Source organism: Neovison vison, chromosome 13 (genome assembly GCF_020171115.1).
Source record: "Neovison vison isolate M4711 chromosome 13, ASM_NN_V1, whole genome shotgun sequence".
Taxonomy (NCBI): domain Eukaryota; kingdom Metazoa; phylum Chordata; class Mammalia; order Carnivora; family Mustelidae; genus Neogale; species Neogale vison.
In genome coordinates, this window is record NC_058103.1 from 36,299,209 (window position 1) to 36,325,055 (window position 25,847).

General features: G+C 40.9%; 1 protein-coding gene and 1 pseudogene across 5 annotated transcripts; one reads left to right on the plus strand and one right to left on the minus strand.

The window, feature by feature from the left end:
• The first annotated feature begins 692 nt into the window (after positions 1 to 692).
• Positions 693 to 20,650, plus strand: ZBTB25 (zinc finger and BTB domain containing 25). Of its 5 annotated transcripts, none has more exons than XM_044231202.1 (3): positions 693 to 727; positions 15,973 to 16,152; positions 19,001 to 20,650. In XM_044231202.1, exons 2-3 carry the CDS (start codon positions 15,980 to 15,982, stop codon positions 20,133 to 20,135), a joined length of 1,308 nt encoding a protein of 435 aa, XP_044087137.1. In that variant the 5' UTR covers positions 693 to 727; positions 15,973 to 15,979; the 3' UTR covers positions 20,136 to 20,650. The 5 variants fall into 5 exon arrangements, with proteins under 5 accessions (XP_044087137.1, XP_044087134.1, XP_044087136.1 ...); XM_044231199.1 differs by lacking the exon at positions 693 to 727 and adding an exon at positions 917 to 998; XM_044231201.1 differs by lacking the exon at positions 693 to 727 and adding an exon at positions 1,040 to 1,102.
• Positions 20,651 to 22,982: 2,332 nt separating this feature from the next.
• On the minus strand, positions 22,983 to 23,081 carry LOC122894886 (annotated as a pseudogene).
• Between the last annotated feature and the right edge of the window lie 2,766 nt (positions 23,082 to 25,847).

A 25,847-nucleotide genomic window follows, 5' to 3' on the forward strand; every position in this document is an offset into this window, starting at 1 on the left:
TCCCCTCCCTCTCGCCCGCCCACCCACTCCGCCGCTGGCTGCTAGGGGCACCCGCGGTCGCCTGTTTGTTTGCAACAAGTTTCTGCGTCGGGCTCCGGGGAGGCTGGCGCAACCCGCACCGCGGGGGCCGGCGCGGCGGCGGCTTTACCACCCCTCTCGCCCCTCTCCCAAGGGTAGGCTTGGGACCTCCTCCTCCTCCTGTTTGCACAGCTGGATGGGACTGGGCTCCTCCCGACTCCCCAAGGGCAGGATGCTGTTTTCCCACTCTGTCCAGATGTCAGACCCCTGCCCCAGAGGGCTTGGCAGCCGAGCCTTCCCTCTCAGTTCGTCCCTGACGTTGTGGGGGCTCCAGCACCCTCGCCTCGTCCCGTGCGCCGCCAGGCGGTCCGGGGTCGCCCATTCCACGCGCTCCCCCCACTCTGCCTGCCATAGGCCTGTCCGCCTCTGGCCTTGAGTCACTTCCCCCGCCATGCCCCACCCCACCCAGCCCGCCTCCCCTCCTAGGCTCCAGCGGCTCAGCCTCCTTGGCCCCGCGCCCCCACCCCTCTCCCCGCGAACACGCGGGCGCATCCTTCCCCACCCCCACCCCCGAAGTGAGGCACTGCTGTGCTTTTGCACGCCCTGGGGAAAGTCCCCGGGTCACGCGGTTGTGTGTGGGGAGCCTGTGACGCTCAGGCTCGTCTCCACGCTTCCGCCTACAGAGTCACGACTGAGGACCGTGGCGGAGGTACCCCGAGCGCGGGCCGACCCCCGCCTGGCCACTAGAGTAGGCGGGAGGGCGCGCACGTACGCACGCACGCACACTTCAACCCCCGCGCCCCTCGTTCCCCGGCTACCAGGCGCGCGGTCACGTGGGCCCATCGCGGGGCGGCCGGCGCGGGAAGCCGCGCGAGAGCGGGCCGCAGGGTGCGTGAGCCGGCGCCGCCGCGTGACGTGCGCGGCGCGGGAGCCGCCCCTCCCGCACGGAGGAGCCGGCTGGCCGCCGCGGCGGCGTCTGGGTAAGCGACGCGGCCCGGCCCCTGTGGGCTGCTCCGGGCTCAGTCCCTCCCGCCTCGAGCCGCCCGGGGCGGCGGCCTGCAGCTGCGCCGGTCGCGGGACAGATGCAAGTAGCTGGGGCGAGGGGTGTTTTGGTCCGTTTGACATGTCAATCAGGGCGCAGGAGGAAAATGGCAACCGCGAGTGAGCACTGGGCGGAGAATGCCCAGAGCCGCCTCTCGCTGCCCGCAGAAGGTGGCTACAGGGGCCTGACCCCGCGCGGGAACCCCCGACGGGCCCGCGGCGTTCCCCGGGCGGCCGCGCGAACCCTTCTTGCAAGTGGGCGGGTCTCTTGGTGCAAGCTGAGAGACGCTGCGGCCACTGTCCTCTCCCTTCCCCACCCCCGTTTGTGATTACCCCGTTTCTAGGGCAGGAAGTTCCTCCTCCTCCATAATTCATTTCTTTCCTTTTTTTCAGATTATGTTAATCTCACTCTGAGTAAATCCAGTTTTTCTTTTTAAAGTTTGCCGGATCGTTCACTGCTTCCCTAGCACTCGTTATTTGGAGAAACCAAGCTACTTTGACAGCACTTAGAGCTGTACTTGGAATTTGACAGCAGCTATGGTGTTTGATTCAGTAACGCCCATTTCCCCCCAGGAAATTACATTTCGCATTCAATCTTTTGAGACTCAAGTTTTTTTTTTTGACAAAACGGTTGATTCGCGCAGGATTTTGTCAAGTGTGTAAAGTACACTTTGGGATGACAGATTTTAAAGCTGAAAGGGGCCTTACAGGAAATCCAGTTCATCCATCTGTTTTACAGATGAAGACACTGGGCCTAACGAACGTGTAGCTTGACTGAAGCCCTACACACCTTTTGAGTAACTGGACTCCAGGGCTCGAGGCCTTGGTTACCACACCAGGAGCACAGTGCCAGTTTAACCCACTCACTGTAGAGACAGTCTGCCAGAGGTGATTATACTTGGCTTGATTCAGATTATTGAGAAACAAGGCTTGGCCGTTGTGTGTTGGCTCTGGTATTTTAAGTAATGGGGTTGGCATTGTCTTTAGGTGGAATAGATTGCCTATGATGTATTTGGGGGCTCAAAGGCCATCTTCCCCATCTTCTCCAAAATTCAGCCCTATTCTCTGTAAGAATAACCAACATTTGCAGCACTGGTTACTTCCTTAGGTTAAGGCATCAAAGTTCCTTGAGCAATCTAGGTATGTTTCGATTAAGCGTAAACTATCCGGTATCAGGAATCAGTTCCTTAAGAGCGAGCAGTATACGGGGATAGCACTTGGAATAGATTAGTTCTGATGGCTGGGAGGTTATCAGGAAAGAGTGGAACCTGGAAGGAATGGTCAGTAACAAAGCAGGGAGGGGCCTCAAATGACTTGCTCTACCTTTTTGCCCAGCCCTTCCCTGAATGTCTTATTTGGAGGTAGTGGAGATGGATTCTGCTCCAGTTGTTGGCTGTTTATTGAGCACCTGCAGTGGCTAGCCACTTTCATAGATGAATTCTGAGTACTTGACAAAAAGGGAGGTGGTATTGTCTCTATGTTACAAACTAGGAAACAGAGATTTACCTGGCTTCTGCGATGCTGTCATTTGCAGTAGAATTCAAGGCTAGATCACTTATCTCCCAAGTCCAGTCAGTGCTCTTTTGCATTTTATCTTGCTACCACTTCAAGCCGGGAAAGGGATGAGAGAATCGCCTGTGGCTGATTTATTGGCGCCTGTGGTTGCCCAGAGAGGCTGAGCAGGACTTTCAGCTGCCCTCTTTGCCTTAGAAAATGGAGCTGTATGCTTCCACCCTATCTCCTGAGGGGAATGCGCAGGAGCCAGGCTGTCTAGCTGGGGAGGAGGGGCCCAAGAGTCTTGGCTGTAAAATATCCTGGCAAGGGCAATGCTGGGAAGTGTTGCATAATGCCCTCCCCACCACTGAACCAAAGTGATTTATTTACTATGGCCCGTAGGTGGTGCTTGACCATCTTGTTAAAGAAAAAACTTGTTCTTTTTTGTAATAAAAGCCCAAAACAGAGTTGGGGGGATTTATATTATTGCAGGATTTTTTCCTTGTCTTAAAAAAAAAACAGTGCAGGTGCTCTTATCTTGATAAATTATAAAGTACTTCTACACCACTTCCTGTGCCCCCTTTCTGCTTATTTATTCCAAATTGCATGGGAACTTCCATCTTTTGAGAAGATTGCTAAGAAAAATACTATAATTTATAGTTACAGCGCAGGTTATGGAGTTATACCTAGCTTTTGATCGCCACTTTATACTGTCTCCTAGTTGTGTGTTCTAAGCCCATGTCATCTGTAAAATAGATATAAAAATAACATAGCCAAGGTGAGGACTAAAAGAATGTACATAGAGCACTTAGCACAAGGCCTTGCATGTAGTATTTACTCATTATAATCGTAACTATTTGAACTAGAACAGTATTACTCCCTCTAGGATAGGAAAGGTATTACTACTTGAACGTGCTTGGGGAGAGTAGAGGAAGAGGAAAGTATTTGAAACAAACATCAGTTTCAGGATTAGTAATTGAATTTATTCACACATCTGCTTTCCCTTTGTTCGCAGGAATTTTTTTCTTTCTTTTTTTTAATCTTAACTGAAGAAAAATTGTTTCTGTTATTGTAAGTTGTTTCTGAAAATTCTCTAAACTGTTCCTTCCCTGTACATATCAATCATACGTTGACTTTTTGTTCCTTGTGAAAAACTCGAGGCACTTTAAGCAAAAGGCTTCATTAAGCCATCTGGATAAAGTGTTTGTGGAGCATTCCGTGGCAAAGGAAGTGTTGGTTCACCTATATTCAGAAGTTATAATTAGTCTTGTTTGTACTGTATTCTAGGTCTGTACTCACGTTGTCGTTATCCAGCTTCCTTCTGTCCTTTGAGTACCTTGTTTTTTTCTTTCAGAAATGCAGTTATCACTTTTTTTTTCTTTTTTTTAATGGACTAAGAAGAATCATTTATTTTCCTTTACAGGGTTCTGATTTTTTTAAGGTTCACTAGCAATTTGCACTAATCGGTGTTAGCACTCTTGTTTGCCTGGTGCTGTGGCTTTATCAGGCATCCCATATGTTGGTTAGATGGTTAGAGATGTAGTAGGCCGGCTGTGTCTGGCAACAGGCAGGCCCCAAACTAACGTTTCCCTGTTCCGTTATAAAGGTTTCTAGAGCATAACTGCTCTTCCTGTGTCATCTACCACGTCTGCTTCTTACCCTCTTCTCTAATATTTTCAGTGATTTTCGTAAGCAGCTGCTTAGAATTACTGCACGTTTTATCTCAATATTCTCAGACTTGAGATTTCCATATCATCTTCAGATGTTATGAAAATAGGCATAATGGTGTATGAGAGAAAATACCTTTTTTTCTTAATACTTTTTTTAGAAGTCTGAAAATGGTATGTTCCTCTTCTGCCCCCACTGTCCTATTAACTAGTTTGAGAGCACTTTTATTTCTCAGAATCTGGATAATTTTTTGTTTAAATTTACAATTAGAATTACAATTGTTGATTTTTGTTCATTTAATGTAATTTGTACAATTCCCACATTTTGAGCATAGCTTGTAAAATTGCTTCTTTTTCTCTGTAATTCTACAGTGTGAAATATTCTCTTTATTTTCCTTGGTTTCCTTCTAACACAGTGGTTCATAACTGAGGCGTCGTATTAGAACCACCATCCTTTTTAAAAAAGGATGTGAGGGGCGCCTGGGTGGCTCAGTGGGTTAAGCCTCTGCCTTCAGCTCAGGTTGTGATCTTGGGGTCCAGGGATCGAGCCCCGCGTTGGGCTCTCTGCTCAGTGGGGAGCCTGCTTCTCCCTCTCTCTCTCTGCCTACCTCTCTGTCTACTTGTGATCTCTGTCTGTCAAATAAACAAATAAAATCTTTGAAAAAAATTTAAAAATAAAAATAAAAAAGGATGTGAGACTCACTCTCAGCAATTCTGTTTAGCTTGGTCTAGGGTAGGACACAGGCATCAGTCTGCACTGAAAGTTTTACAATGCAGTCAGTGATAAGAGCTACTATTCCATGATAAAATGATCTCTGCAAACATTCTTTCTCTGGGTTATAAAATGTTATACCTCCATAATCCTGTGAAAGTATGATTAAAAAGTTAAAATCATTGTATAAAGTCTGTCATCATGTGGCACTTTGAATATTTCTGCTTTTACCTTTGTACTTATAGCCATGAGTAAGTATCTCAAAAAAGCTGCACATATTCCTCTGCCAACTTTTCTGTCTCCTTCTCTTAATGATAATTTAATAATAAAGTCACAGTGGTAGGAACCACAGAGAAAATATCTAAGACTGTTTATTTTCTACAGGAACAGATGTCTTAGTCCTCTTGTCCCATTTTTATTAAAGATTCTACAGCCTGAGAGAATGAAAAGCTATGTATTCCAGGGCATGGTCTGGCTACCATAGGTCTGAGAGTCCAGTCTAACTAATACAAAAGATTTTTTTTGAATAAGTAAAAATCAAAAGATGTTAATTTCTTTTTTTTTTTTTTAAAGGATTTTTTTTTTAGATTTTATTTGTTTATTTGACAGACAGAGATTATAAGTAGACAGAGAGGCAGGCAGAGAGAGAGAGGAGGAAGCAGGCTTCCCGCTGAGCAGAGAGCCCGATGTGGGACTCGATCCCAACACCCTGAGATCATGACCTGAGCCGAAGGCAGCGGCTTAACCCACTGAGCCACCCAGGCGCCCAAAAGATGTTAATTTCAAGTTAACTTTGAATTAAACAAAAATGGATACTGGTATAAAGCTATTGTAGTTTACTTAGTTTGAGCTAATCCAGAGTTACTGCAATTTAGTTAGTAAAGAAGGTTTTGTAGTCTCTCTTAAATATTAATACTAATTCTATTATTATATATAAATACCACTTTGATAATAGATACAGCATTTTAAGATGAAGCACTCTTTCATTTTGGCTTTCGTCTCTATAAATTATTTTTTGCATCTCTTCTCACATCTTAAAATTTCCACCCAAAATTCTTTTCTTTTAAGATTTTATTTATTTATTTGAGAGAATGAGAGTATAAGCAGTGGGGAGAGGGAGAAGCAGGCTTCCCAGTGAGCAGGGAGCCCTGACAGTGGAGTTCCATCCCAAGACCCCAGGATCATGACCTGAGCCTAAGGCAAATGTTTAACCAGTGCAGGTACCCACATGCCTCTCCACTCAAAATTCTTAAATAAAACTTCTGAGATCTTTCTGTATGCATAGGAAGCTTTAGCTATTCCACATACCAGAGAAAATAATATTTATGGTCAAAGAAATGATGAGCAAAGGCTACATGAAAAACCTAGCTAATAAATTTGCCAAGTAGGTTGTATTAGAAAATGTTTTTAAGGGATGCCTGGGTGGCTCAGTTGGTTAAGTGACTGCCTTTGGCTAAGGTCATGATCCTGGAGTCCCAGGATCGAGTCCCACATTGGGCTCCGTGCTCCGTGCTCCGCGGGGAGTCTTTTTCTTCCTCTGACCCTCCCACTTCTCATGCTCATTCTCTCTCTCAAACAAAAAAAATCTTAAAAAAAAAAAAAGAAAACGTTTTTAATAACTTTGCGATGGATTGGCTCTTTTAACAAATAAAATCTGATTGTGTTGCCTTAAAACGTCAAAGGTCTGTTATTATACAAAGAAGTTTGAGCGAACCTGTTATGTGTCTAAGTTGTGGGTTTTTTTTTTCCTTTTAAGCATATCTGAATTTGTTTCACTCTATAAATTTGGAAAGTTTCCCTTTATTCGCTTCAATATATTTGCAAAATCTGCCATCGGTATGTATGTTAAAAGTTACAGATGGGGATTTTGAAGAAAGGGGATGAGTTAAAAGTCAGACTCGAGGGGCGCCTGGGTGGCTCAATGGATTAAGCCTCTGCCTTTAGCTCAGGTCATGATCTCAGGGTCGTGGGATCGAGTCCCGCATTGGGCTCTCTGCTGAGCAGGGAGCCTCCTTCCTCCTCCTCTCTCTCTCTCTCTCTCTCTCTGCCTGCCTCTCTGCCTACTTGTGATCTCTCTCTGTCAAATAAACAAATAAAATCTTTAAAAAAATAAATAAATAAAATAAAAGAAATAAAAAATAAAATCTTTAAAAAAAAAAAAAGTCAGACTCGAGGGGCGCCTGGGTGGCTCAGTGGCTTAAAGCCTCTGCCTTCAGCTCAGGTCATGATCTCAGGGTCCTGGGATCGAGCCCCACATCGGGCTCTCTGCTTAGCAGGGAGCCTGCTTCCTCCTCTCTCTCTGCCAGCTTCTCTGCCTACTTGTGATCTCTGTCTGTCAAATAAATAAATAAAATATTTAAAAAAAAAAAAAGTCAGAAATACTACCAGCACCATTATGGCTAGTTGTCTGACTTTGCGTACCTCTCCCACCTTCTCTGAGCCTTTGGTTCCTCAACCATAAAATGGAACTAATATCAAAACTGCTCTATTACCTCATAGGATTTTAAAAAAAGATAGCATAGGGCAGAGATTCTCAAAGTGTGGCTCAAGGACCCCCAGAGGTTCCTGAAACCTTTTCAGGATCTGCAAGGATCTTGCTTTTGAAAGGCCAAAATCTCTAAATATACTTGAATTAAAACTACTTGTGGCAACAGATTGAACCAGAAACAAAGAACCCAGCTGTATTTTTTAAAGCGTGGTATTAAAGAGTACTGTAAAATAGAAAACAGTGCTACTCTTCCCACTTACAAAATATATGTGGTTATTTTTTAGAAAAAAGTGTTAAAATATAATGGGTTTATTATTATTTAAAGCGAATTAAACATTTTTAAATGTCTCACTTTTTATATGGTAAATATTGATAAATACAACCCACATAAGCAACAGCTCTTTGCAGTCCCTAATGCTGCTCTTAAGAGTGTAAGTGGATCTTGAGGCCAGAACTTCTTAGAAGTGGTGAAGGGTAATAATAATGGCTGACTAGTTCCTGTTGGGACAGTTCTGAACTAGAAACTACATTTGACCCTTGAACAGCGTGGGGATTAGGGCCACCAACCTCCCTGCACAGTCAAATATCTGCATTTAACTTGACACTTACCCCCAGCCTCCCAAGTTTAACTACTAACAGCCTACTATTGACTGGAAGCCTTACTGATAGCATAAACAGTCAATTAACGTAATTCATATGTTACATGCATTATATACTGTATTCTTATAATAAAATAAGCTAGAAAAAAGAAAATGTTATTAAGAAAATCATAAGGGGCACCTGGCTGGCTCTGTAGAGTGTGCGGCTCTTGATCTCCAGGTGTTAAGTTCAAACCCCATGTTGCACCTAGAGCTTACTTTAAAAAAAAAAAAAAAGAAAGAAAGGGAAAGGAAATCATAAGGAATAAAAAATACATGTATAGTACTATACTATGTTTATCCAAAAAAAATCTGCTTATAAGCGGGCCCATGCAGTTCAAACTGATGTGGTTCAAGGGTCAACTCTATAAACTTGAAAAAAAGCTTTAGAAACCACCAGATGGCAGTTGAAAGTGACAGAAATCAGACAGAAACTGGAATGAAGTCTATACTTGGAAGAAGGGAAGAGCAGTGGATGATTTTAATGGCTTTTTCCTGAGAGAAGTCTCCAGTTGGTGACAGGAGGAGCTGGCCAAACTTAGGTTAATAATCCGTAATCTTACTTGCTTGAAGAAAAGAGGACAGAGTTCAGAGTGACCACACAGCTGGAAAGAAAAGGAAAATCCTAGAAAGGATGCTGGGGGAACCCCACATATTGAATCTCTTGCCAACCCCTAAACTTATACATATGTTGAGCTTTCATACAGCACACCAACAAGTAAAAAACTAAACCAAAAGAGAGACAGGGTTTGAAGTTTAAGTCCAGCCAAGTTAATTGTAACAACAAAGTTGTTACAGTTGTTGTCAGTACTTTTTGGAAGAATATTACAGAATCTAGAGTCTTTACCACAGTAATCACAATGTCTAGGATATTGTCCAAAATGAAACAGGAAACTATCACCCTAATTAATGGAGATTAACTCCAAAATGACCCAGAGGTTGGGTTTGGCAGAGATTTAAAGCAGCTATTACAACTCTGCTTAAGATTGTAAAGCAAAAATAAAGTGGTAATGTGTCAACAAATAGGAAATCTCAGCAGAGAAATAGGAACTAAAAAGGAATGAGATAAAAATTTTAGACTAGGGCGCCTGGGTGGCTCAGTGGGTTAAACCGCTGCCTTCGGCTCAGGTCATGATCTCAGGATCCTGGGATCGAGTCCAGCATCGGGCTCTCTGCTCATCAGGGAGCCTGCTTCCTCCTCTCTCTCTCTGCCTGCCTCTCTGCCTGCTTGTGATCTCTCTATGTCAAATAAATCAATAAAAATCTTAAAAAAAAAATTTTAGACTAGAAATATAACTGAAATTAAAAATTCACTGAATGAGTTTAACAAAAATGACAGTGAACTTACAGCTTAATAGGAAGTATCTCACCTGAAAAAAATATTTTAATCCCTTTATGCCTTAATTTTTTTTAAAGATTTCATCTATCTATTTTATTTTATTTTATTTATTTATTTTTAAAGATTTTATTTAAAATCTGCTCAGGCACCCCTGAAACAGAAAAATTATTGATGCGAAAGTTCTATATAAACTTCATCACTGTAGGGATGCCTATAGGGAGCCACCCGGGTGGCTCAATCAGTTAAGCTTCTACCTTCTGCTCAGGTCATGATCCCAGAGTCCTGGGATCGAGTTCCGTATCAGGCTCCCCGATCTGTGGGGAGTCTGCTTCTCCCTCTGCCTATTGCTCCCCTGCTTGCGTTCTCTCTCTCTCAAATAAATAAATAAAATCTTTTAACTTCATCACTATACATTAGCAGCAGGGATTTTTACTCTAGGTTTCTTTCAAGGTCTAAACTCAGCTCTTCCCTCAGCATGTGGACCGCCTTCATACTGTATGAATCAAAGCCATGGATAGAGTACTCTCACATTCTCTCCTCACCTCAGCTGTCTCCTTGCCACTGTTTGAAGTAAACCTCTCTCTTCTCTATGGCTGACTGCTACATTGTGCTTGTGTTCCTTCTGGCTTCTGGAGGTGCCACCCCTCTTCAGCCTGAAAGTCTTTCTCTGAGCGGAAGCTCCCTATCATCAGCATCCTATCCTATCTGTACCTGCCCTTTATGGCCTCTGCCGTCTAACATTCCCTTGCAGTGAGATATTTTGCTCTTGATGCTTTCCCAGACTATTGTCAGAGGTCACCAGAAATCTCTTAGTCACCACACTTGGGAGTATTTATAATAGGCCCATCCCCATGTTTCTCTGCAGTACTTTCCACCAGAGGTGGACCACTCCCCACCCAGGTTCTTGCCTTTCCGTTACCTAACCCCATCCCATCCCCCCACTCAATGTTGATAAGTTTCCTTATTACTCCTCTTGTGTCTTTTCTGTGTTCATTTGTAGCTTGTTTCCCCCCTCTTATTTCACTCAGTAGTCCCATCCACTCCTGGTGGCTTCAGCTATGTAATTACAGAGGACCTCCTCTCCCTGTCTAGCCCTTTCCTGCATAGTGTCTCCATTGATCACTAAACATTTCTACTCAGATGTGCTGGCGTGAACACCTTGAACTCACTGTGTCCAAAATGAATTTTTTCTTTTATGAAGCCAGTTTCTATGCCTCTTTGCTGGCATTCTGGAACATTGCTGTTATATTGATACCTACCACATGACAGTTACTCTGCAAATAAGACCTGAAGGGATGAATGAATTCTTCCAATAACCCAAGCTAGAATTCTGAGACTTGACTTTGACTTTATCTCCTCTGTGGCTGACCACATCCAGTCTGGCTGCCAAACCATGTCAGTTCTATGTCTGGTGTATCTCTTGTATTCCTTCATTTCCACTACTGTCCCTTGGATATTGTAGTGGACTTCTTGCTGGTCTTTATTTCTCCATAACTTTCCCTTGCTAATCTTTTTTTATGTGTTGCTACTAGAGCAACCCTGAGTCACAGGCCTGATGATGATGATGATGATGATGATGGTGATAATTGGTATTTACTAAACACTTATTGTGGGCCTGCCTCACTATTTCTATGTGCTTATATGCATTTTCTTATTAAATCCATGTAACAGCCTGTGAGGTAGATACTGTAATTATCCATATTCTGTAAGTAAAACCAAGGACCAAAGAATTAAGCATCTTCTCGAGATCATACAGCTAAATGACAGAATTGGAATTTTATTCCAAGCTGTTTAATTCCAGAGTCCAAGCTGTAACTACTATGCTGTGCTCCCTCCTGCAAAAATGTCTTCACACCATTTGTTACAAACACAACTGGAGTACCTTTCAGTTTTACATTCGGTACCCTGTGTGAGCTGACCACATCTCTTGTTACTCACTCACTTTTGTTTTTTCTGTGCCAAACTGAATTCTTCAGTTACCTATATATTCACACTCCTCCCTGTAATTTTTTTCATTCTCTTTTTTTCTGCCTGGAATGCTATGTTCACCTTCTGCCTCTTCATCTAAATTCAGTTCAAATGGCTTATTTTTCACCTGATACTGATCTCCCCACTGACAGCATGTTCTCTGAACTGCTCTTATGACATTTACCACTTTTACTTTTTATCATAATTACCATGTTTTATGTTTTGTCTCCCCTATTAGCCTGCAATCTTCTTTTAAAAAGTTTTGAATTTAAATTCAGTTTAATTAACATGTACTGTATTATTAGCTGCAGAGGTAGAATTCAGTGTGTCATCAGTTGCATATAAGGCCCAGTGCTCATTACTTCAAACACCCTCCTTTTTTTTTTTTTTTTAAAGATTTTATTTATTTATTTGACAGAGAGAGATCACAAGTAGACAGAGAGGCAGGCACAGAGAGAGAGGGAAGCAGGCTCCCCGCTGAGCAGAGAGCCCAATGCGGGACTCAATCCCAGGACCCTGAGATCATGACCTGAGCCGAAGGCAGCTTAACCCACTGAGCCACCCAGGTGCCCTCAAACACCCTCCTTAATGCCCATCACCCTGTTACCCCACCCACCCCCAGCAACCCTGGTTTTCCCCATAGTTAAGAACCTCTTTTTGTTTTTGTTTTTTTAAAGAATTTATTTATTTATTTGACAGAGAGAGATCACAAGTAGGCAGAGAGGGAGAGGAGGAAGCAGGCTCCCTGCTGAGCAGAGAGCCCGATGCGGGACTTGATCCCAGGACCCTGGGATCATGACCTGAGCCGAAGGCAGTGGCTTAACCCACTGAGCCACCCAGGCGCCCCTAGAACCTCTTTTGGTTTGCCTCCGTCTCTATTTCCCTCTTACTTTATTTTTCCTTCCCTTCCCGTGTCCATTGTTTTGTTTCTTAGATTCCGCATATGAATGAGATCATATGGTATTTGTCTTTCTCTGATTGACTTATTTCACTTAGCATAATACTCTCTAGCTCCAACCACGTCATTGCAAATAGCAAGATTTTATTCTCTTCCTGTGTTTTGGTAATTGCGGACATTGCTGCTATAAACATTGGGGTGCATATTAGCCTGCAGTCTTCTTAGTTGCAGCATGTAAGTATTTTTCTTCTGTCCCTATGCTTTGTATAATGCATGCTTTCAAATAATTTTTCTTTATTAAATTTCTCTTCAAAAAATGTATTCAGTAAGTGAAGAATTTAACTGTTACTCATAGACCATTAACCACAAGATTTTTGTATATGTGGCTTTTTAGTGTGCCCTGTCTCATTTCTATGTGGTTCAATAGTTCATTATACTAATGCACACACACACACACACACACACACACGTGTGTGTGTGTGTGTGTGTGTGTGTATAGATAGATCTGGTGAAAATGTTTATGATCTGAGGGGTTTTTTTCTTAAACAGTTCATAAGGCTGGTTTAAAACTACTTCAGTTTGAACCATTTCATTGAATCTAAGACACATGTTTTTCACATGGTGAAATCTCTAGCATACAGTTTTATTTTGGTTTTTAAATCTCTCTATAATAAGTTGGTGATGTTTTAGAATCCAGGTAATGCAGCAAATAGAAATAAACAGTTATTAACTTTTAGTTAAATGGCCTTTTGGAACAATACTTACAATTTGGAGTTTCGTTTATGTTCAGGTCTCTGTAGATTCTGATATCTTGTTCCCTCTTATTTCATCATTGCTTAAAGGCTTTTAAAATGAGATGGTAAGGAATAAGGTTTTTGTTTTTATTTATTTTTTAACTGGGGAGGTTTGGGAGAAGATTAATGTTTGAGCAAGTAGAATTTTAAAAAGTAATGTATGAATAGAATTAAAAGCAAAGTATTATTTATAATAATATAAAGTATTATTTATATAAAATTTTAAAACATGCAAAATAATACTATACCTCCTTAAGGGATACGTAAGATGCAGTAAGAACATGATAATGTTACAAGACAGTCATAAACCCCAAAGTCTGGATGGTGATTAGCTTTGGAGGCAAGGTAAAATGGGTAATTAAAATGAGGGAGAGATGGCTGGCTGGTTGTGTGTTTGTCTCCTTGGCTCTGTACCTATTTGTCTATCTGAAATAACTCCTAATTTTTAAAAATGAGGGGAAAAGGAATACATGTTGGAATGTACTTGTGATGTTAAACTTCAATAAAAATATTTAATTTTTTTTTTTTTTGAAATAGACAAAAATATTTAAGTTTGGGATGCCTGGGTGGCTCAGTTAGTTAAGTGTCCGACTCCTGATTTCAGCTCAGGTCATGATCTCAGGGTTGTGAGGTGGAGCCCCACATCAGGTTCCACGCTCAGCATGGAGTCTGCTTAAGATTCACTCCCTCTTCTGCTCCCCACCCCCCAGCTCACTTGTACTCTTTCTCTCTCTCAAAAAGAAAAAAAAAGGATTTAAATTTAAACAGTACAATTCCCCCACCCTGCTCCCTGTTTCCCTCCCAGAAGTAAACATTTTACTCATTTCTTTGAACCTTTCCAAAATATGTACATAAACAAGAATATATTTCTGTATAAATTTCTCTGCCACCTAAAATAACCACTCCAGGGGCACCTGGGTGTCTTAGTTGTTGGGTAGCTGCCTTCAGCTCAGGTTGTGATCCCAGGGTCCTGGGATCCAGCCCCACATCAGGCTCCCTGCTTGATGGGAAGCCTGCTTCTCCCTCTCCCACTCCCCCTGCTTGTGTTCCCTCTTCTGCTGTCTCTCTTACTATAAAATAAATAAATAAGTAAAATCTTTTAAAAATAAAATAACCACTCCACCCTCTTTTGCATAAATAGTAGTCTTCTCTGTATGATTTTATGCTTTGCGTTTTTTACTTAATATATCTTGGAGATTATTTCATATCAGTACATTAAATATATAGTTTTAATAAAAATAGATTTAGCCTTATATCAATAATAATTACTTTTTTGTTTACCAGTTATAGCCTAGACTTTATTCATTAATAACTGTGTTTCTGTATTAGATTTGTGTAAGCAAATTAAGCAGCAGGAAATCTGGGTTTCTCCCTAATTCCTCTTTTCAGACATTCTTGCGGCTTCCTGAGGTATCTTGATGTAGAACCTGACCATTCGCTAGGCATCTCCAGTTTGTGGATCGTGTTCTCTCCGGGAGGTGGAAAGGGAGGACATTTGGGTTCTGGAGCCCAGTGTCCAGGTTTGAATCCCCTGCTCTGCCACTTACTGGCAGTGTGACTTGAATAAATTAATTCTTTGTACTGATTCAGTTTCTTCATATGTAGCTGCATTGACTATCCCTTTCTTGTATAGTGATATTGAGAACTATAGTGAAAAGTGCCTGATACACAGGAGGCACTATAAGTGTTAGCTGGTTTTATTATATTATTGATCACTCAGCTGTCTGCTGCCCAAGCTGCGGCCAATCTCCAGACAGGCAACCCCACAGTCTCATCACTGACCTCTTTAAGACTTTGGTCTCTGGCTAGTGAGAAAACCTCATTCTCTTTTTTCAGAAGCTGCTCTTTTAGAGAAGATCTCCCAGCTGGCCAGTGATGCCCTTTATACCACAGCTGCCTTCTCCTTAAGGCACCAGGGCTGTCCGCACAGTTGGGGTTGAAGCAGAGCCTCCCATCTGCCTGGAACTCTTGGCACTCTTGAATGCCCTTGCTGCTCACAGTAGACTTCTCTGCTAGAATTCGTCTGCATGTTTTTCCTCATACGTGATTGTATGTGTCTGAATCCACTTAATATCAGGGTTTAGGCTCTTTCCATTGGGTCCCCGGGCCTCATATGTAAATCAGGGGATGTGGCTTGATAATCTGTTTTAAGGGCTCCTGCACATATTGTGACTGATACATTTCCCAAACATATTGTAAGATAGTTAGGAGGCCCATGTTGCCGGAGCACACAGAGGATCCCTACGGAGCAATGACTGCTCTAGCCCAGCCAAGGCAGTGGTCTGATATGAACAGTTAGAGCTAACATTTGAGTAGCAGTTTCCATTACAAGGTGCCTTTCACGTAACTTCACTCATAATAGCTCTAAGGAAGGGGTCCATATCTCATTCCCATTTTCTCTTGAGGAAACAGGGCTAGAAACATGGTCACATTGATTTAAAAAAAAAAAAAAAAAAAGGACAGGCCTTCTTTTTGCTTCTGTGTCACTCATACCAAACTATCTTCTTACCAGATGAAAAAGACCATATGTTACAGTTTTAGCAGAACTTTTTTTAAAGATTTTATTTATTTATTTGACAGATAGAGATCACAAGTAGGCAGAGAGGCAGGCAGAGAGAGAGAGAGGGAAGCAGGCTCCCTGCTGAGCAGAGAGCCCAATGCGGGACTCAATCCCAGGACCCTGAGATCATGACCTGAGCCGAAGGCAGCAGCTTAACCCACTGAGCCACCCAGGCGCCCCACAGAATTGATATTTTTATAATGGGGGGTTTAATGTTAGCTAGGTTTGGGGTGAAATTAACAGTATTAAAAACTATTGAATAATCTCATTTAAATTTAGGCCTCTTTGTACTCTGTAGGTTTGTGTGAACTGTAGCTAATTTTGTTTAAAAAAAAAAAATTGTCCTTTTTCTCAGAGCCACAATGGACACAGCTAGCCATAGCCTTGTTCTTCTACAGCAGCTGAACATGCAGCGAGAATTTGGTTTTCTGTGTGATTGCACAGTTGCCATTGGAGATGTTTACTTCAAAGCCCACAGAGCAGTGCTTGCTGCTTTTTCTAACTATTTCAAGATGATATTTATTCACCAAACAAGGTAAGGATATGGTTTTGTAAATCTGAAGAGTTTTTAATGTGATATAGCTAAGCCTTATTATAACATCATTTGGGGGACTCTTTATTATGGGGTCACCTTAAGAAAAAAATATGTATTTTTTTTTTCACATCCAGTAATTCATCTCAGTATGTAGGATCCATGGTGGAAGGTAAAAATGAAAACAATAGTATAGTTAAAATTTATTGAAGGCTTATCCCGTACCCAAGCACTAAGTATTTACCTAATGTACATTCTACTATTACCCATACTATTTTAGAGAAAAGGAAGCTGAGCCTGGGTCAAGGAATTGGCCCATCCAGGATTATACAGCTAGTAAGTGATCCTCAAATGCAGATCTGTGCTTAGATCTATGTTCTGACTCATTACATTGTTGCTATCTTTTCTATAATACTTTCATAGCAAGGGTGTAATGTCATAATTCTGCACACCTTATATTCCATATCACAGTTCAAAAGACACTTATTTCAAATACTTTTTTCAGAAAGTGTTTTGATTTTTTGAATGTGGGTTATCCCAGCATGACAGGTATGTAGGGAGTGGGCAGGGACGTCATATTCAGATTCTGAGCTCTTAGAGAATAGCTTTAATCCTTCCTAGGTTGAAGGTGATAGAATTCTCTGTTGTTGTTGTTTTTTTTAAAGACCTTTCATGAAAAACTTAAAGAAGTCTAGCCTCAATTACACATTTTCATTTCCCTTCATCCTTTTAAATATTTGTTGGGTACTTACGTCTCAGCCCTATGTTAGACCCCAGCAACAGGCTAGGATGCTCACTGTCCTCAAGGAGTTCATTCAATAGAGAACACATGTAAAGAAGACAATTGCGATGTAACTGATCTGCCTGTGTCTCAGTTTCCTTCTCTGTCAAACACTGGCATAGCATGTATACTTACCCAATGGTGTTGAGATTAAATGGATTAATAATATTAAAATGCTTAGAACAGAGCTTTGCACTGTCAGCTATCGTTATCAATAATTAATGTGATACGTCTATAATAAAAGTGTTATATAAGGTAGAGTGGAGTGTCAGTAGCCCTATTTTGAGGAGGTTGGAATAGGCTTTACAGAAGCCCTGGATCTTGAAGGATCAGGAGGAATTTTTTTCAGATATTGTAAAGGAATGCAAGAAGGTGCATTGCAGGCAGAGGGAAAAAGTGTATGGAAACATAGGCAGACATGAACTGGGCTAGTACATTCAGGAAACAGAGTAGACCAGAATGGTTGGAATGCATGGCACAAAGTGGGGAGGAGGTTGGAGTGGGAGATATGTTATGGGTAGTGTCAACGTAGAAACTGGATTAGAAACAGTGCCTTCACCTCAGTCTTGTCTAAGAGCTAGGAGTTGGTTCAGCTCCCAAAAACCTGTTCATGTGCCAGGCACCATGCTAAACTAAATCCAAGAGATACAAAGGTGTCAGGCCTGGCTCTGTGTTATCTCTGTTGAACAACTAAAAATCCTCAGTTAACAGCTCTGTGCTGATATATAAAACCCCTCACATAGACCCTGGAAGTGGGTGGGTGAGAGCTAAGAGTGAAACCCGAGAGGGAATCCTGAGATATGGGGACTAAAGAAATGGCTTGCCAGCATGTGACACCCTGTGCATTCTGAAGCAGACAGGAACATTGGCTTCAGGGAAAATAAGTCCATTGACTGGGCTGTTGTTCCTCCCAACACTCCCCTCAGGTTCTCTTTATCCTAATTTTGCAGGGTGTTTCCTGATTTCTTGTTATGCTGTTATTTCTATTATCTGAATTGTAGATTCATGTTTAAAAATTGAGCTTGGGTTATTTTGAAGTTTTTCAGTTGTACCTATATTCAGTTGTGATTTAAAGAGTAGATACATTACTATAATTTGGAAGCCAAAATAAGGTTAGTGTAACTTAAGTTCCAAATATTACCAATTTTAATGGATTCTTTTAACATTTTAAATATTTTTTATTTTGGTAAAATATAGACAACATAAAATTTGCCATTTTAACCATTTTAATCATACAGTTCCCTGGCATTAGGTACATTCACAGTGTTGTGCAACCATCACCACTTGACATTTCCAAAACTTTGCATCACCCTAAACATCAACTCTGTACCCATTAAGCAATAACTCCCCATCTCCCCACCTCACCCCAAGCTCCTGGTAAACTCTAATCTACTTTCTGTCTCTCTGAATTTGCCTATCCTAGATATTTTTTATAAGTGGCATCATACAAAATTTGTCCTTTTGTGTCTGGCTTATTTCACTTACCAAACGTTTTCCAGATTCACCCATACTGTAACATCATTCAGAACATCATTGCTTTCTTTGGCTGAATAATTTGCCACTGTCTGTATATGCCACAATTCGCTTATCCATTCGTCTATTGATGGATGCTTGGGGTTGTTTCCACCTTTTGGCTAATGTGAATAATGCTGTGATGAACATTGGTGTCCAGGTGTCTGGTGGGTCTGTGTTTTCAGTTCTTTCGGTTGTGTACGCAAAAGACTGTTAGGTTCCTTAAGAGGAAGGTTTCTGTTTTCTTCATCAGGTTTCTCCTCCCTGGCACCTACTATAGTGCATACCACTTCGGAGTCACTGAATGTTGAATTAATCAGAATATCTGTGTGTATTTCTTAACTTTTGCCTGTAGGTCGAATACATGAAGACTTGTTGCTGGGCCATAAAGCTGGTGTGCTGTGAATGTCTGATTATCTGTTGCTATATTTTATCAAGGCAGATTGCTAAGTCTGAGCTTCTTAGGAAGAAATTGCATTAGCCTATGGCTGTATGCTGCTAACTAAAAGGCCAACTGGTCATTTTATCTTGTGTGGGTCTGTTTTTTGTTTTTAACAGTGAATGCATAAAAATACAACCAACTGACATCCAACCTGACATATTCAGCTATTTGTTGCACATTATGTACACGGGGAAAGGGCCAAAACAGATTGTGGATCACGGTCGTTTGGAGGAAGGGATTCGATTTCTTCACGCCGACTACCTTTCTCACATTGCAACAGAAATGAATCAAGTGTTCTCACCAGAGACTGTGCAGTCCTCAAATTTGTATGGCATTCAGATCTCAACGACCCAAAAAACAGCTGTCAAACCAGGGCTGGAGGTCAAAGAAGCTCCTTCCAACAACGGTGGCAACAGAGCTGCTGTCCAGGGTGACCACCCCCAGTTGCAGCTCTCTCTCGCTATTGGGCTGGATGATGGCACTGCAGAGCAGCCGAGGGCCCATCCTGCCGCCCAGGCCTTGGAGGAGCACCAGAAGCCCCCAGTGTCCATCAAGCAGGAGAGATGTGACCCAGAATCTGTGATCTCCCAGAGCCACGCCTCACCCTCATCAGAGGGGACAGGTCCCACTTTCACCGAAAGCAGTATCAAAGTACACTTATGCCATTACTGTGGGGAACGTTTTGATTCCCGAGGTAACCTAAGGCAACATCTCCATACCCATGTGTCTGGATCCCTCCCGTTTGGTGTCCCTGCTTCCATTCTGGAAAGCAATGACCTTGGTGAAGTGCATCCACTTAATGAAAATAGTGAGGCTCTTGAATGCCGCAGGCTCAGCTCCTTCATTGTCAAGGAGAATGAGCAGGAGCCTGACCACTCAAACCAGGGGGCCACAGAGCCCCTGCAGATCAGTCAAGTGTCTTTGATCTCCAAAGACACAGAGCCAGTAGAATTAAACTGTAATTTTTCTTTTTCAAGGAAAAGAAAAATTAGCTGTTCCATTTGTGGTCATAAATTTCTCCGAAAAAGCCAATTGCTAGAACACATGTATATGCACAAAGGTAAATCGTACAGATATAACCGATGCCAAAGGTTTGGCAATGCGTTGGCCCAGAGGTTTCAGCCATATTGTGACAGCTGGTCTGATGTCCCCCTGAAAAGTTCTCGCTTGTCACAAGAACAATTAGATTCATCTTGTGCCTTAGAATCAGAGCTCCCACAAGAAAATGTGGACACTATTCTTGTGGAGTAGCAGTTTCTCCTTCACGATTTTTATATCCATTCTGAAAAAGAAAATTCATAAGCATTTTTATTCATAAATTATTTTCCTCCCAACTTCTATTAACCTTTTTCCTTGCCATTGATCCACAGTTTTAAGGTTGTATATATTAGGTCTTCTTATTGTAAGATACATATGGCTATTAAAAGGTAACCTTCAAGTAGAGTTATGAACAATCATAAATCACAGTTCAGAAATCTGAAGTCCATGTAGAAACTATGGAACTTTAGAGTTAATATTTATAGAATGTTTAAGTTGTAGAATCAGTAAAACCAAATTGAAAATGAAGTAAATGAAATATTTTTTAAAGAATATTCTAGACTATCAGTTTTGGCTAATTTTTCACATGAATACGCCACTATGAAGACTATTTAAAAATATTTTTGGCCATATAGGAAGTTAAAGTTATTTTAATGCATAACTATATGTTATAATGTATACAGATTTTGTTTTAAGGCATAGCTATAATAAAAGTAGCTTTAAAATCACTTTTTACTTATTAGCTCTGCAGCATCTTACATGGCTTTATAAGTTTTTTTTACATTGAACATACCTCATTTTTAATAAAAAATATTCTAGTAAAAAGAGAGGAAGGCAGAGGATTCAGACATTAAAACAAAGTCCTACAGAGAGAAATAGGAAGATACATAGATAGATAAATGTGGAGACAGATTCAGATAGATCTACACTGACTAACACCCAGTGTTGTTACCTTAATTTAGAGCATTCTTATAGACCCTAAGAATAATTTGAGATTTTTTTTTATGACCAGAAATTTACATCAGTGTTAAAGAGGAAAATGATAAAATATAAATTACCTTTCTACTCTCAATGTCCAAGGATTTTCTAGGCTGCTCGAGTTGATGTTAATTTTCCTACATATCACTTGAAAAAGTCGTTTTTTCAATGACACAGTTTTCATTTTTTCCTAATCCATAAAACTAGCAGTAGATACAGTCAATGTCCTAGAACTATGTCTGAAATCCATGATAGCTTTTCCTTTGTGAATAAACTTAGCTCCCTTTTATAGCAGTGAAACTTACAAAGCTATAACATCGGAAAAATTAAAACTGATGGACTAAACGATAGATTTCTGCTTTCTGTGACTGGGAGTAGCTGGTCAAACTTCTCCACAAAGAATAGATCTAAACTGTTTCTGAAACATTTAAATTTAAAAGATTAGATAATCCAGAATAACAAAAGAGAGAAGCTTTGAAACAGCCTCATCTTTTGGGTATGCTGCCCTGTTCAAAGCCTCATAGATATGTTAATAGATCTGGTTTGTGAGGCTTAGAAATTAAGTGTATGCAGAAACTCTGAGCTCCTTTATGATGGCATCCTTCTGAGGACATCTCCTGACAGTGTCAGGGTTTAGTCAGAAGGGAGCTCAAAGACTAAGCTAGCTCATTCGAAGGGCACAAAGGTTTTCTGTGGCTAAACAGTAAGGTTCTTAGGTCAATTATGAAACGATAAGTTTTTCTTGAAAGCTGAATGAAGAAACCAGTGGGCATTGTTTAAGGTAGTTGAGTTTCCGCCTCAGACAAACGACTAAGGCTTCCTGGGGTCAAGACTGAGATGTGTTGCTGCTGATACAGGATCAGTTATACTGGGAGTGGTTAAAAACAAATGTGTTGCTCCTTGGGGTGAGAACTTCGTCTAATCTTTAGTCGTTCAAGCAATTTATTCAAATTTACACTTCCCTCAACAATTCCATCTCATAAGATGAACACAAATATTAACATTGATTTCATGTATTTTAGACTATATATATTCCCTAGCCTTCTTCAAGTAAAGTTTTACTTTTCTCAGGAGAACAATTTTTCTGATTTCTATCTTCTCTGTTCTTTCTTTCTTTCTTGCCCAGTCGTTGGTCCTTGACACAAGAAATGTGTAGCTAAAGGGTGGATTTAGGGTATGTATGAGTTGAGGAGTAGGGCAGCAGTGTAGGGCAGGGTCTGGAGAAATTCTAAGAGTTTTGCTATGGTTGATTAGCCATGGCAGACAACATTAATTCAAAGCTGAAATATATCTCCATTTGTTGGGTGTTAAGAACATAACGGTTAACTGTATTTTTATTCTCATTCATATAGTTCCTTTTGATATTAGAAATTCAAAGCAAATGTTCTTTCTTTAGCCTTTTCTTTCTTTCTTTCTTTCTTTCTTTTTTTTAAAGATTTTCTTTTTTAGAGAGAGGGAGCATGAGTGGAGGGAGGGTCAGAGGAAGAGGGACTATCAAACTCCCTGCTGAGCGGAGAGCCCAATGTGGGGCTCCATCCCAGGATCCTGGGATCATGACCTGAGCAGAAAGCAGATGCTTAACCCACTGAGCCTCCCAGGCGCCCCTTTCCTTAGTCTTCATAATAGTCTCTCTGTTTTAGGGAAGTGGAAAAATGTTAATTTCATTTTATAGAAAAAATAGTCCCAAGAGGTGGGTTCCAGAGAACCAGTGAATAGTGCTGTGGGGACTGACCCCAGTTTAATTTTTTTCATCATTCGACATATTTTTTAAATAACTATGATTAATGAATGCTGTGCCCTGCATGTATTTTTTTAAGACATGATTCCTTACTAAGAAAATCTTATTTTATATAAAAAAGGTTCTTGCAGCTAAAACCTGTAGTTTTGACCATGTCGTCTGCAAAATGGAGCTATAATTTTAACTATATAATACAGTTTGCATAATGATTACCAAGCTCTTCAAACAGGAAATGCTTTATACACCTTAATCAGTATATTAGGCAAATACTAAACAGACATTTTCTTCTTGGATCATCTTAGAATTTTCCCTTCTTTCCAGATCCTCCATATAGTTGTCTTCTGAAGAAAAACAGACTTTTTTCGTGTTATCCTTGCAGAGGGGCCATGCTAATCTTCTCTGTATCATTCCAATTTTAGTATATGTGCTGCCGAAGCGAGCACCAGACTTTTTTCAGTATTTGTTGCTATTAGCATATTGTCACAACTCTAGAACTCCTAAGTGCAGTCTGCCTTATACAAAAACAAAATTTCTTGATTTATGTCTCTTGAGATCATTATTTCATGCTCTTTTTTTCTGATTTCCCATTTGTAAAGTGGTTATAAGTAATACCTACCTTACAGGCGCGTTGTGAGGATTTGTATTAAAATTTTGTGAAGTTTGGGGCACCTGGGTGGCTCAGTCAGTTAAGTGTCCCACTCTTAATTTTAGCTCAGGTTATGATCTCTGGGTCCTGGGATAAAGTCCCATGTTGGGCTCTGTGCTGGGCATGGAACCCGCTTAAGATTTTCTCCCTATCCCTCTGCCCCTCTATACCCTTCTCTAACAAAACAAAAAAGAAGTGTTAAGTTCTCTTGGTTTTTCTTAACAAAAAGCAACCATATAAGGAAAACTACATGTGTTCTATAGCTAAACTTAATAACTTCAGGATTCCAACCTGTAAACTCTAGAATGTCTTAGAAGCAGTCATATATTATTTAATACTTAATAATTAATTGACACAAATCTTATTTTTTAGAAATATTTTGGAAGCAGTAATGTTGCTGGAATTCCTTTTCTACTGTAGTTTAACTGCCAGTACTTCTCTTTAGCCTTTAGGAAGAAGGATATTAGTTCTTTGGCATTATATGGAATAAATCCTGCCAATTTCAGCCTCATGGAAAGTTCCCCCAAACATATTCTTTACATATGGGAAGAGGAACAAAAGCAAAGGAGAAAATATCATTTTCATTACTTTGATGTAGATCATCTAGAAAGTAAATGGGGACAAGAAATAAGAGTGGGGATAATAACATAGTAATTCATTATTGGAAGTAATTCCTAACGGAAAGGCCTCACTTTAAACAGAAGGAAATACATATTAATCATGGAAAAAGAGGCTCTGGAAAATGGTACAATTCCATTAATGTTTATCTGCACAGGCCAATTCTTACTGTTGTAACCCAGATCCTTGATAAGTGTGTCATTTTTTAGTAGTAATTGAGGTAAATAAGACACATGGAGAGTTTTTATAATGTAATTTGTGTCTTTGTATGTTTTAAACTAAATGTAGCTCTGTGGTATTTTATTATAATTAATTTTTGAATTCCTAAGAGTGAAATCTAGAACTGATTATTCTCTGCTATACTTCCATGTTTGTATGGTTGGACTTTTTGAAAACTGGTAAGATTATACAGTCCCAAGTTTGGGTATCTTAAATGCAAGGAATCACAGACTGATGTTTGTCTTCGAGACCTGGAAGAATCTGTTGTTTCCGTGTGCCACACTCGGTTACTTAGGAGACACTGCTCCAACACACTGGACATGAGCTGCCACCAACTCTTCTGTTTGGTGCCAAATAAAGTCATTTAGTCAGACTAGATCAGATAGCAACTTAAACTCCTTTCAAAGAAACTGGATTTCAAAAACGTGTGCAATAAAAAAGACCCAGTGAAGAAATCTTCCAAGAACAAGTAACACATGGCGAATCTGGGAGACTCTGGTGAACAGTGCGTGTTATATGGCTGAGCTCTTCTACCTTACAGACTTTGAGTTTGCTTCAGAAACATTATTTTAGAAAGTTTAGTATCCTCTATTTGGAATGAAAGCAGTGAATTTCATGTATTTTATCATGACAAATAAATTAATGTGACTTGATCATAAACAAAACCTCTTTTTAGTCCCACTTACAGACTGTGTTCTCATTTTGCAGCGGGGTCTGCCCAATGTTGTCGTCCTAGCACTGGGGTCAGTATGTCTCTGTGCCAGGTAACATCTTGGACGAATGAGGCAAAAATGCATCACTGAGCCCCATTCTTTTTTTTTTTTTAACGATTTTATTTATTTATAGACAGAGATCACAAGTAGGCAGAGAGGCAGGCAGAGAGGGAGAGAGGAGGAAGCAGTCTCACCACCGAGCAGCGAGCCTGATGTGGGGCTAGATCCCAGAACCCTGGGATTATGACCTGAGCTGAAGGCAGAGGCTTTAACCCACTGAGCCACCCAGGTGCTCCTGAGCCCCATTCTTATCAACTGTAGTGTGAATAGAAAATTGGCGTCCTACTCAAGTGCCTTCCAATTGCCATCTCTTGAAAGAAAGGTAACTTCTAGCCACTGCCCAGTAGTTCCCTGCTTTGCTTTCTTCCTTCTTCCCTACTGTATTTTCTCTAGTAATGTAATCAAAACAGAGGTTCTCAGCCGGCGTGTATTAGTGTTCTACAGAGAAACAGAACCAGCGGTTATTATGTACAGAGAGAGAGAGAGAGAGAGAGAGAGAGGTTGATTGATTATAGAGAATTGGCCCACACAAATCTGAGGCCGAGATGTCCCAAGATCTACAGCTGGCAAGCTGGAGCCCCAGGAGAGCTGATGGTGTAATTCCAGTCTAAAAGCCAGTAGGCTCAAGTCCCACAAGGCCAGGAGAAGACTGATGTCCCAGCTTAACAGGCAGGAGAAATTCCCTTTGATCTCAGAGGGTCAGCCTTTTGTTCTATCCAGGTCTGCTGCTGACTGGATGAGAGGCACTCACTTTAGGGAGGGCAATCTGCTTTACTTGGTGTACTGATTCAAATGTTTATCTCATCCAAAAACACCTTCACATTCATGTCCAGAATGTTTATCCAAATATCTGAGCACCTGTAGCCAGGTGACACTTAACTAGACACACGGTGATCCCTCTCACTGTGGGGATATTTTGCAACAGAGCTGTTTTCAGTTGTCACAACTGGGCG